Source organism: Orbicella franksi, chromosome 6 (genome assembly GCF_964199315.1).
Source record: "Orbicella franksi chromosome 6, jaOrbFran1.1, whole genome shotgun sequence".
NCBI classification, from domain to species: Eukaryota; Metazoa; Cnidaria; class Anthozoa; order Scleractinia; family Merulinidae; genus Orbicella; species Orbicella franksi.
Window position 1 is genome coordinate 2,138,470 of NC_138150.1, and position 13,623 is coordinate 2,152,092.

A 13,623-nucleotide genomic window follows, 5' to 3' on the forward strand; every position below is an offset into this window, starting at 1 on the left:
TGCTAGTCCATTGCAGGGTTACCCCCCAGCATTACATTCGCGAGTACCCGCTCGGAGGGAGTACCGATTAGAATAGTGTCTTGCCCAAGAACACAGCACATGACCCCAGCCAGGGCCTGAACCTGGACTGCTCAGTCATTAAAGGCTTTCTGCGACTGACAAAACTGTCCTTTCTTTCTTTCTTTCTTTCTTTCTTTTTATCTATTTTTTATTTTTTATTGGGTACTCTAAAGTGGGACAAAATCAGTCTGGCATCAACTAGAGGAACCTGGGATTTCCCCATGCCTTCCCTTTAACACTTCGAAAGCCGGTTGACGCTAACCCAGGATTAAAAGTTAACCGAAGTATTAATTTTCCTTGACTCAAGACTGAAGGACGAACAATATATAAACGGAAAACGTCACTGAAAAGTTACAAAAATGAAATCAAAATTCTAGTTAATCCTGGCATGGGTTAGCTTAATCGGGCTTTGAACAACCCGACCCTGGATCATAATAATGGCAGAAACTGCCACCTCCACTAGTCCAACAACACCCCCACTACCACCCCCAGCTATGACAACCTTCAGGAATCCGGAACGCTCTTGACCGACAGGCGTTACCATTATCTCACGAGATGGACACATGACTACTGAGCCGTAAGCTCGTAGCTTTCACTTTTTGTTTTTCTCATTTGCATTACAATGTAATCCAGTGTGGATAGGAGACAACAGGGGTGAAACTACAAAATAACCCGAACTTGCCTCTCACTGCTAGATTAAATTGTATACAAATGTCAGAAAAAGTTACGGCGAAAAGGGTTATTCTTAGAATAAGCCATGTACCCACCCTAGCCTCCTCCACCAGAAGTTTCCCCCACCTCCCCCCTTCCCCCCCCCCCCCCATACAGGGATGTGCTGCACAACACGGTGTACTTTTCATTCTTCCTGAATCTGGAAAAGGTATAAAAATCACCTCTGGAAGACGGGTGATAGTTCAGACGAAGCCATGTGAATGCTTTTTGAATTGTGATATCCCTCATTGTAACGACGCAACAGTTAGAACTGTTTTTTTTCTTTTTTTTTCTGTATTCATTTTTGTAACTTTTTAAAAACTTTCTCTATAGCACAGTCGTAAAACTATCTCTTTTTGTCTTGACCTGTCGAGAATCTCAGAGAGTCATCGCTGAGTCTCTTGTCCTTGGAAAGCTATAGTGACACGCGAATTGGTGATTCCATGTTGGGGTACCTGTGACATGATATTGATAGCCGAGAGAGCATCGGCGCGAGCTAAGTACAACACATGTTTTTAGACCTTTCTTCGCAGCTACTGCTCTGTTTCTGAGTGCACCGAGGACTGATTTTGTCACGACATTACTCATTCAATTCTCCGAGGCTACGTACATCGGTAGAGGGGAAATGTTTGGTAATCTCGTGAACAAGAACGCTCGCACAGCTCTCAAAGAATATGGCGATCACAGCGGAGTTTTAGTCGATTTCGACATCGTCACTCAAAACTCGCTGGAAAATGCTCACAATCCACAGTATACCGCCGTAGCAAAACTCGGTGAACGCTCTTTTCTTCCAGCTACAGCTTCAACGAAGAAAGACGCGAAAGAGTACGCGGCAGATCTTGCATTGCAAGCACTTTCTCAAGGTACCGTAGCACACATGAAAAATTTGTAAGTCCTATCGGCAAGATAAGCTTGCCCGATGAAGCTCAATCAGCGAGATGTTTTTTGTTTTGGTTGAGGTTTAGTTTCTTTTCATTACATTTCCCCCTAGGGCTCATTTTTCTGTGCACTTAAGGCCCATACATTCGGTATAAGCTATACTGAATATATCCACTGACATTGGTTCAATTTTGCGTTCTTGTTCGAAGTTTTCAGTGTCAAATTCACGTACTCTTTGACAAGTTGTCGAATCATGTCCGTCAGTTTTCACGAAGCAGATGTTTTACCAGTGACCCTTGGACTGGCGTTCAAAGTTATTTTAATTGGTTTTTCTCTGTCGGTTTATTAAAAAATTGCTGATATATATAAGCTTAAGTTTTTACAACACAAGGTAGGCTGTGTTTCAGAGTTTTGGCTTCGAAGAGTTTACTGTTTGTTTATTTAATAGCTTCTTACGAGCTATAGAGACAGACTACTACAAGAACTTCTGTGTAGCCAAAGAAAGGTGCATTATAACACAACATTAAGTTAGCTCAGAGAATCATTAAGTAATTTAACTAACCAATCAGAAATTATACTTAATTGCCGGTCCAATATTTTCCAGATATTTGACTGGGTACTGTCTTAAATGATCTTGTATTTTTATGGCGTATTTTTTGCATCTGCTTGAATATAAATGGCCTGGTGTCATATATATGGTATCAAGTAAACTTTGAAGCAGCAGTTTTCAGTCTGATTCCAGTTTGACCTGGATAGAGGACTGGCACAAAAACCTACTAGGATTGATGTGCCTTCCTCTCTAAACATTGTAATTTATTTCTTCATATTGCAAGTTAAAAACAGGATAATCATTTTCAGTCTTTTTTTTTTTGTAGAACCTTATGGCAGGTTTCAACAAGGTGCATTTACTGCTCGAGGTGGAGAATCCGTGGAACCTGAACAAGGCCTTCCCACAAGGTATGGGCGGAACTTCAGAAATCGGCGTCCAAAGGTGAAGAGCCTTGACCCATCAGCCCCTCCTGATAAGGACCCTGTGATGTTGCTCAATGAATATGGACAAAAGAGAGATCAACCTGTATGTATCAAATGTGCTTTAATTTGTCAGTTGTGTCAAGATCGATTGAAAAATGAATATATTTAACCTACAAATCTCACAATGTGAACTTAAAAAATTGGCCATTGAGGCTCATGTTCTCTAGATTATGCAGAATTTGGACATTTCACATTGTTTTTTGGTGGAGAACAGCAAGCAAATGTATGAAAATAATTAGATATTGTTCTTGCACAGCCGTTGTTCTGCTCATTAAACTATTTGTTTAGTGAGGCTGCTGTCACCATTGCTATTGTGGTCCCTAAAGCTTAAATACTGCATTGTTTTACAGGGGAAGCCAAACTTTAGATAACTGAATAATTTTAACTTCCCACTTTAGAAACTTGATAAATTGTTTTTTGTTACATGCTAAGGACTTGAAGCCACGAATCCCACGATCGTACATCAGTTGCTCATTGACTGTTACCCTTAGCAACCATCATGTTGTTTTCATGTCCATATATCTTTGCTACTTTGGGATTTCATTTATCATATTATGCTTTAGAGGCTCATACTTTAAAAGTGAAGCTTGGAGGAGATGGGATTAGTAATTTATGGTTTTTATTTATGGGAATTGTCACATATGGAGCTAACCTCACAATTTCCATTTCAAGAGGTGTCTTTTTTGCATATTATTTGTATCTCTTGAATAAAGTACTGTACTGTACCGTACTGTACTGTACTGTACTTTACTGTATTGTACTGTACTGTACTGTGCTGTGCTGTGCTGTGCTTTGCTGCGCTGCACTGTACTGTACTGTACTGTATTATTGTATAGTGTGACATAAATATGAATAAGGGAGCTATTGAATGTCCTAAAGTACCTGTCCATTAATCTAATGGAAAACCCAGATTTTGAAACTTGTTTTTCAGATAAAATTTGAAGATGTTCAGTGTATGTATCCAGGATTGTACCAGGCTCAGGTTACAGTAGGAGAAACAACTTTTGGCCCAAAGAAAAGTTCAACAAAGAAAATGGCAAGGAAGCTTGTTGCTATTGCAGCCTTGAAGACCCTTATGAACTGGGAACCTGCAGAAGGTATGTAAATATTACTATGCTAAAGAGATAATAAATTATGACAACTTTTTGAAAGATGATAAAAATAACATGAATTTTTTTTTACAATTTGACATTGTTTTTGTGGAGAACACTAATTTATGGAACAGATGTTAGATATTAATATTTTTACCAGAGAGAATTTTTAAAATTTTAATTCATGTTGTGTGTTTTATTTCTAAATCTGAATGTTGAACAATCAGGGCTGAGTGATCGGCACAATAAAGTTATATAAGAACCAATTGTGTTAGCTTACAAACCTTGAATACAATGGAAATATTAGTGAGGAACTGACTTGAAGCTGTACTAACAAGTTTCTTGAGTAGACTTAACCTTCCTGTCAAGTTTATGATAGCCATTGTGGCAGCTTAGAGAATGTTCCTGTATTACTGTATTACATGACTGTAGTTGTCAGCAGAGTAAAGAACCTCTGTCAATATAATTACAGAAAATTATTCAAACCTACATAAGTTGCAAGAATTTCTAATTCCAGTGATTCAATCAAGAATAATATAGCATTCCAAACGTCATCACAAGTTCTGTTAAATTACTCGTCTGATTAAACAGGATTGTACAACACAACGGAAGAGAGTCCTCACTGGTCTGTTGGAAGCAGTGGTTCCTCAGCTGGCCAGCAAATGCCAGGCGACAAAACACAAGCAGAAGCTGTTGTGTTACGCAAGGATCCAATCATGCTTCTGAATGAGCACTGTCAGAGAAACCACCTCAAGGTAATAAGGAATCAAGTGGATACTAGTTGCACTGTTAACCATTTAAAGCTTGTAGATAAAAGTAGACCTGTCAAACCCCAAGAGTGAAAAATCTGGAGCTAGAATAAATAAAACCTGGAGATTTTTCACCCCCCACCATTTTTGCTTTTCAGATGCAAGAAAACTTGTGTCGTGAAGGAGAAGCCAGCCAATTTTACCCATACCCTACTTATCTACATGATAGACCCCCCCCAAAAAAAAAATGATCTGTCATTGATTTTTTCAGATTAAAAAGAACTTTTTACAACCATTATTAAATTTTGATAGATTTTTCCAGACCACAGTTTTTCCCAAATAAACAAGGAGATTTCAGGCCCAACTGGGAGGGTTGGAAGGTCTGTAAAATCAGAGCCTGTCTTGTACAATTTAGGTGACAAAAAGTCTTGGAAGATCTAGGGTAGCCTCCATTTTCAGCACTTCAGGATAACCCTTTGTTCATATACATTTATCATATAGTCTGGGTTGGAGCTCTTGCTGGGGTTGTTGTGTCTTGTTCCACTGGGCTAGGCACTTTACTCTTGCAAACTGTACCTATCTCCACCCAGAAGTATAAAGTAGATTGCGGGACAGTGTGGCAAAATTCTTGGGGGAACCTACAGTGGGCTAGCATCACATCTAGGGCATATTATTAGCAGTCTCAGGAAAAGACTCCTACGAATTTCAGGTGCCAGTAAAAGTTGTTTCTGGTGTGCCGGGAGTTTGACTAAATCTCTTAAAATTTTGATGTACTCAGTAGGTCATATAGGCACCCGATGAGCAAAAATCATGAAGCACTGAGTACATCATATAGGCAGTCAAGGTGTAAACTAACTATAATAACACTTTTTTTACAGATTTCTTATGAAGACCTTCCTCATTTGGGCCCAGATCACCAGAAGACATTTTCTTGCCGGGTCACCGTGGGAGAAAGGAGTTTTAAGGAAGGCTCTGGAGCTACGAAGGTTGCAGCAAAAAAGAACGCTGCTTTACATGCTCTTGAAGGCCTGTTCAACATGCCTGTTGAATTAGGTAAATGACAAACAAAACTGTCATAATTTTGCAAACTAGCACTAGGTGATTTCTTTTTACGTTTGACAATATTGTTAGTCAAGACATTTTCAATGGAAAATAAAGATATTAAATTTTAGTCTGTCACTTTCCTAGATATACAGCAAGTTAACAATAAATATATAGAGTGTGTATCATAGAGTAACTGTTGAATAGATGACTTGAACTCATTGAATGTTGAACAATTGACATCTGTTACAGTAAGGTTTCTGTACACATGGAAACTCTTCCAAATGTTGCGACTTTAAAATACTTTGAATACTTTGAAGCAGATTTCAAACCATTTCCTCTAAAACATTGTACTGTAGCTCTATTTTACATCCCCTCTCTTGTTATGTTATCACTTTTAAATATCAGGAGTTATAAAATTTTCCTCGCATCAATCGCCCGGGTAGGGGAGCTACATGTATACAAGTTTGAAGGTGGGGATTCTAGGTTGATGTTAGTTTTTCTTTAGCTCACAAACCTGGTGCTGGTAGCAGTGGAGGTGGAATGACAGTTGAAAGGCATCCAGTGAGCATTCTGAATGAATATGGACAAAAGAAAGGTGTTAAGGTAAACTCACACCAGTTACCAGTACATTAATTTTTTTATATTATCTTTTAAAGCAGCACACCCCAGATTATACTAGAGATAACAAAGGATGTATAGTTTTTGTCATGAAGTATTAGATTTGTACATTGTTTCAGTTTGTGAACATGTTAAGTTTAGAAAAAATTACAAGTACTATATCGGTGCCACGATTTAAACTTTAGGAGCAGCTTTTTATGTCGACAAACAGGTTATGTTGTTGTTTGTACACGCAGATGATGTATTAAAAAACGATCATGTCAGACTACGATTTGGGAAAAATGAAATAAGTGCCCCCCCCTCAAATAAGCGCTCCCTGCTTCCTCTCCCTAATTCAAGGATTTACGGTATTCTTTTTTACTTTTATATTTTTACATTACAGGTTGAGTTTGAAGACCAGGGTCATACAGGACCAGACCACTTCAGGACTTACAACTTCAGAGCTGTTGTTGGCGACATGGTCTGTGACAGTGGCATGGGCCGTAGTAAGAAGGACGCTAAGAGGGAAGCAGCAGCCATTGCCCTCAAGAGCCTGGGTTACCAAGTCACCTCTGGTGAGAATAACACTCCTAAACTAAGTTTATTGAAAGCAACAGGCCCGTGCTTTTAGCTGGGTTCTGGAACGTAAAATGACTAAGAGTATTGCTATCCTCCCCCGGTTGGGATGATAGTTCATCAGTGGTATACCTCCCCCCTCCCCACCTCAGAACCCTTGGTTAACATTTCTTTTGAGTCTAATTAACCTCCTTGGTGCCAACAGAAGCAAGTATGTTCCCCATGAACATAGTTGAATGAACTAAATGTGGGCTTGCTTGTGCTGTATTTGAACTAGAATACTAACTTAGTAATAGCTCTAAGCCTTATTGCTTTATGTTCATGGAAAAGTTGTTTATGAGTTAATAAGTCTTCAAACACTCTATTCCAACAGAACCGAATAAGTCAAATCCTGTCCCTGTGCAGAAATCTTTACATGAAATGGAAGTACCCAGAACACCTTTAACAGACGGTAAAAACAGCATCAGTGCATTGTACGAGCTTTGCCAGGCGTATCACTTCCCGCAACCAGAAGCACAAGAAGTGCGACCTGATGGAAATTTAGACCCATCTTACCACTACTGTGCTTACAAAGTTGGTGAGGAGCTATACAATTGGGGAGCTGGGAGGACCAAGAAGGCTGCAAAAGAATCTGCTGCCCAGCATGCCGTGGATTCCCTTTTGAAGCTAAAGGGGGTGCACCAGCTGTACAACCCAGGGACCACCACTGAAGGGGACAAAATTGCGGCCCTTTGTTGGAACCATCTGTCAGGTCTGAGTCGTGAGGCACCAGAAGGGTGGAGGTTTGCTGGGTACAAGGTGATTGCGGGGTTTGTGATGCAGGATGGCGATGATGATCCTGGGACTGTAGTGAGTCTTGGAACTGGAAACAAGTGAGTTTAGTGACATTTGCTCCAGCTTTCTCAGCACCTTTTTGCAAACAATTTTTTGTCAGTATGAAACCAGGAGCAAATTTAAAACTCGGGCAAACCATGCGTACCCATCTCAAAACCACAGTACCATAAACTTTTGAAAGTAACAACCCTGAATGAAGCCACTCTCTTCTCGCTTTCTGAGAGAAGAAACAAAATTCCATGGTTGTCAGCAAATACCAAAAGTAACTTGCTTCACAAATGGCCACCTCAATGCAACTTGCTATAACTGTTTTTTTTTAAAGAAACAATGGGAACAACAGATACAGCGTAATTATGAAGCTAATATCGTGGGTGATAAATCACTCCTTAATTTTGGCACAAAATTTCAGCATTTATTTTTAATTTCACACCAGAAATTACAAAATTGCCACGGCATTGTTTGGCGCGAAATTTCTTAATACAAAAAACAAGTCAAAAATCCATGGTGAATGTAATTTGTCACCCATGATATTAAAGGGTAATCAAATAGTATACCCTTGAAATTAAGAAATAATTTCACTTTGCATTTTGTGGATATCCTAATAATTTTCCGAGCCTTTAGGCAAGGGAAATTAGAATTTTGGCAAAATGCGTGTGAATACATTTCCTAATTTCACTCGTCGTCCGTGTTCCTGTTGACTGGCAACACTAATTATTCTTCAATCTCAACTATTGGGTTATAATATTACATTATTGTATGATTAATACGGTCGAACCCCTATTAAGCAGCCACTTATGCAGCCACCCGTATTAGGTAGCCAGTAATCAAAGTCCCGATGAGGGCTTTTCTACTGATTTTACCTGTATTAAGCGGCCAGCCCGTTTTAGGCGGCCACTATCCATTTTCCCGAGGGTGCACGTTTAATAGGGGTTGAACTATATTATATTATGATATTATTAGGTGCATTAGCGGGGACCAGCTGCGCATGGATGGATCAACAGTGAATGATTCTCATGCTGAAGTCATCGCGCGGAGGAGTCTGATAAAATTCCTCCATTATCATTTAACAATCCTGCTGAGCGGTAAAACAGATGTGAAGAGCATCTTTGTGCAAAAGGAAAGACAAGGAAACATTCAGCTGAGAGACGGAGTCAAGTTTCATCTTTATGTCAGTACAGCTCCTTGTGGAGATGCAGCCATCTTTGTGAATGAAACTGTTAGCAGGTAATCTGTGGAATATCCATGCGATTGACACAGTGCGACAGCTCGAACCGGGCCACTTGGAAAAAAGTTAACTAATCAGAACGTTACTTGAGAACAAAAGATTGCGAACTTTTCACAAATAAACCAGTAACATTGAAGAACAATAGTTCTTCAAAAACTGAAAACCCAACAAAATGCAAAGTGTTGCAAACCTCTCGGGAAACTGCCATTTTTCGATCCTAAATTTTGTTCGTTTCAGTTCAACGGTTTCGGTTTAGTTGTTGCAAAATGAGTTTTCAAGATAAATTTTTCGCGCGAGAGTTATAATTATGATAATTCGCCGTCTTGGACTGAATCTATAAGAGTGTATATAACGCAGAAGAGTCGATAGTCACATTGCAAATGTGATTTTTGTAGACGTTTTGTGTTGCTGATCATCTTTTTATTTTGTTTTATCTTTAGCACTGATGGCTCAAGTCAAACTAAGGCAGTGTTTGGTTCCAGACAACAAGGTTTGTTGAGGACAAAGGTGGAGAAAGGAGAAGGAACCATACCACTGGATCCTCAGGATGGTATTTTGACCATTGACGGAATCCGCCGTGGCCAGAGGTTGCGAACTGCTTCGTGTAGCGACAAGATAGCCAAGTGGAATGTTTTGGGTAAATTTTTTGGCGATGTAATTTTTCTTTACTTTTGTGTCCCAACGTCGTAAGGAAGATCTTATTCTCTCAACCTTTAATCGATGAACGTCAGAGACTCTTAACTAAATGGAATTCTTGTGTCTAGATAGTGTTGTGTTTACACTGAGATTCTGTTTCGAACATACTAATCCGAGCCTTAATCTTTCAAATTTGTCCCTATCGCAATCCGTTTCCATCGTTACCATCGTTAGGCATCCTAACTTCCCAAAAGGTCCTATCATTTGTTGAGTGCTTCTCTACAAAATGAAACGATTATTGTAAGTTATATTTCCAGTTATTTTCATTTCTTTTTGTGAGTGGCTTTTGGAAGCGTTGAGGAAAAAGTCGGACTTGTCAGCAGACAACCAGTCTCCCTCCGTCTCGGCTTGAGTCGCGTTTTTTCACTCATTTCTAGTCCTGAAGCTTCACTAACTGCTAAAAGACTGATCACAGTTTGTTTTTTTGTGTGTGTGTTATTGATTGACAGGCGTTCAAGGAGCTCTTCTCAGTATCCTCATTGAACCAGTGTACATCAGCTCCATTGTACTTGGAAAGCTGTTTCATCTGGGACACCTCAGCCGTGCCGTCAGCATGCGCGTTGAACTTGATAATGACAACAGCTTTTCAAACCAACTGCCCGGCTCTTACCATGTCAATCATCCTAAACTGGAGGCGGGGCACCTTGTCAATCAGGTTGGTTTCCATGGATACCTAACTTTTAAAGGCCTATTGGGGAGGGATGGGGGCAAAAGAGTAACAGAGTTGATAGAGCTTTGAACTGAAGTAATTCTTGCGTACTTTCATGTTCAACACCCTTCTTGCGTGGCTCACCGAGTGATCAACTTCTTCTTTCAGTGGGAAAACCGTCTGTTGGTACGCAATATGACATTCCCTGGTGCTGACAAGCTTATGGGAAATCTCTCAGAGCGTCATTTTTGATCGGACAGAACGACTCAGAAGATCTTTGACACTTCACGAAGATCTACCGAACCGTACAGACATGGTTTACCGTAAACTAAAATTAAGCTTCTCTTGTTTCTTTTTTATTCATTTATTTATTTATTTGTAGGATCACACGCGTGAGATTGAAACAAAGTGTAAGACCAAGATGTTGTCATTAAACTGGTCTGTTGGACAGGACACTTCAGTGGAAGTATTTGACGGATGTCTGGGTATGGCTCAAAACAAAATGTCCAAGCCCTCTCGGCTGAGTCGCCAGGCCTTGTACGCAAGTCTTAAGGAGGTGAGATTCTATGAAGGAGTTACGTCACAGTTTGCACATCTTGAATAGTTGAGCCTAATTGTTTTAAGTTCGTCGATTGTAATCCGTGGTAATCTTTTCCATCCTTATACCATCCTTGTTCCTTTATTGTTTATTATTATCTCTTTGGTGTTTTTCTATCTTAGTAAGCTGCTATTTTCAGGTTTCCTTCAATTTAAAGGTAATTTTGTACGTGGCGAAAATACCGTGACTGAGCTCCTTAAGTTGAAAGGAATAATTAAACAAAGTCTTAGATAGATCCGAGTTATGGCTAAATAGAGGATTTATTTAAACAAATTTGTCGGTACACCGGCAACAGATAGCGTGGACCTTCTCTTATCGTGGTTTGATTTTATGAATATGTTGAGAATTACAGCAGTGATTTCCCCTTTGTTTATGTGAAAATTGCATGGTCTTTTTAAGGTAATCAAAGAAGATACCTCTTTTTTTTATTTGCATAAACTTTGCAAAAATTTTATCTCAGATTTCACTTATCGAGGGTATCAAAAACATTTCCAAATTTGCGTATTCAAAGTATCTCAGTCTTCATGTTGAAAGCATAACTTCAAGTTGTAGACAAGATGTTGTCCTAATATGCATAAAAGATCACGCTTCAGAAGGAGCTGAAAGTAACCTTGAATCCTCTGTGTTAAATTATTTCCTATTGCCGTAATTCCTCGAAGTATCATGTTCACGAGAGGAAACTGCTCGAAATGTTCCAGTTTTTATGAACCAATTTAAAAAACTCTATCGCCCTGTGTTTTGTTCGAAGAAACTTGAAGGCTTCCTTTTCTTTTTTCTGTTTTTTTTTTTTTTTTTTTTTGTAATCTGTGTCATTCTTCCCCATTCTAAACAATTCTAATTCCTTTGTGCTAGGTTTCCTTTAATTTAAGGGTAATTCTGTAAATCGTGGAAAGACATCAACATTGTTATAGGAAACAGCAGCCTCCCTGTATCTTAATTTGCGCAAAATCATAGCAAAGATTAGCTCAAAGTTTTACTTTTATCCTTTGTTCTTATAGGTCGTCAAGCATAGCCAAGACCTTGGACATCGACAAATCCTGGACGCACAAACATACGGTAATGCAAAAGAGCTGGCGACAGATTACCAAAAGACGAAATCAATGCTCTACAAGCGCCTGCAGGAGACTGGCTATGGACCTTGGGATTTGATGAAGAAACCACCAGAGTTGGGTCACTTTAATTAGCTGGATATATTGCAGTCATGTTTGTGTGTTTATTGTTGATTCACAAGAGATTTTAAACAGAAAACGACATTAGTTCAAGATAGCTGAACCAAAAACGATCCTCATTGTATTTAACTGTCTTTGTTCCCTTCCTTGTCACGTCAGTATCTGAAGTTTATAGCTGAAAATGGGTCGGACGCATCCCATTCAATTCTCGAGCTGATTAATACTTTCAGATCAAAATTTCGTGAGGTTTCAGCAGGTTTTAACACTTATGTTTGGTGTACATTTTTGACAGATTTTAATAATTTTAAACAGGTGTAATATATTTGAGATGTGCACAGTAGTTCATGGTTTACACGGTCGAAGACCGCAAGAAAGTTTAAATATTAGTAGCATGCGTCTTGTAAAACACCTTCAGTAACACGAGAGAAAAACCAACCAGGGACAATCGGGAAGTGACTTGAAACTTGAGGGGATCGTTTTCGGTAAATCTTCCTTGAAACCGTCGTAGTATTTTTTTTTTCGATTATCATTGTCCAATCAGAAACAAGTACTCCGATTTGTTGTCACGATTGCATAGCGTCAGCAGTACGTGTTGCTTGCTGACGCCACTGAAAATCAACGGGTTCAGTCAATCCAGTTTCAACGATGAATACATGAAGCTCTTTCTTTTATTTTGTTTGCTTCAAAAGCAGTTTTGTATTGTGAGTTTTTATAACCAATTTTTAGTTAGATCCCTCAAATGAGATTAGAAGTTGACAACGGTCTCGTGAGAGACTCGAAGTGGTTAAAATTTATATCAGCCGCTTGATAGCGAGCGGAGATGTCTAGCAAGCGATTATAATTGCTTGATGTGCATAATACAGTAGAACCCAGCTTCCATCAACTCATTGTTACGGCGACTTTAGTTTGGCCTAAACAAAAGCTCAGTTAGTCGTTTTCGCGTCAAGAACCGCTTTTATACGACGTTATTTTGGTGGCGTGTTTGAAGTCGCATAAATGGGATCGTAGCATTTGGGAAAAAATAGTCAATAGTTCTCTCAGAGATATTGGAAGTAGTGGTCCTTGCTTGCTTTCCTTCGTATTTCTTCGCTTGCTATATATAGTACTTAGTTTTAGAATGAAAATTACAGTTTTAATCCACTGGAAAATATATAGACTACCAGTAGTACTTCTTTCGCTTAGTCCGTCCTGCGTGACGCGAAAGAAAACCGCGAGAAAAAAATGGCCGACCCCAGGAGTCGCGAGGCCATTTCTTCTTCACAGTTTATTTACGGTCACGTTCGATGGACTATTAAAGCGAACGAGGGACTACTCGTAGTCAAGAAAAATATAAAGAATATCTTGTTTTATATAGATCTAGTTATCTGTACAAAATGATTAAAATTCAGACGTAATTACTGCTTATTTATATTATATACATGCAAGGGTACATTTGTGCTCTCTCTTGGGTTCTTGTATTGTGCTGGACGAGCGTTTTAATGGCGTGGGATTCCGAACTGGTGAACATTTTTACTTATTGTGATGGAATGTTGTCTTGTTTCACGCAGAATAGAGCATTTTTATCTTGAGTGTCGACAATGTTTCGATTTTTCTTTGGTTTTGCACTGCTACGCTAACTCGCGCCACTTTGTCACTCAGATCCGAAGTAAAACCAAAACCAATCTTGTTTCGCTAGCAGACTTTTTCCCGCGCGATGCGTCGGCAACACGTATT

General features: G+C 39.2%; 1 protein-coding gene across 1 annotated transcript; it reads left to right on the top strand.

Moving 5' to 3' along the window:
• Positions 1-1,259: 1,259 nt before the first annotated feature.
• Positions 1,260-13,550, top strand: LOC145491582 (double-stranded RNA-specific editase Adar-like). The gene is made up of 13 exons (XM_081470823.1): positions 1,260-1,634; positions 2,526-2,725; positions 3,614-3,779; positions 4,365-4,528; positions 5,401-5,575; positions 6,072-6,169; positions 6,567-6,738; positions 7,113-7,611; positions 8,534-8,797; positions 9,239-9,435; positions 9,944-10,149; positions 10,526-10,699; positions 11,740-13,550. The coding sequence occupies exons 1-13, from the start codon at positions 1,397-1,399 to the stop codon at positions 11,923-11,925; spliced, it is 2,739 nt and encodes a 912-aa protein (XP_081326949.1). The 5' UTR covers positions 1,260-1,396; the 3' UTR covers positions 11,926-13,550.
• The last annotated feature ends 73 nt before the right edge of the window (positions 13,551-13,623 follow it).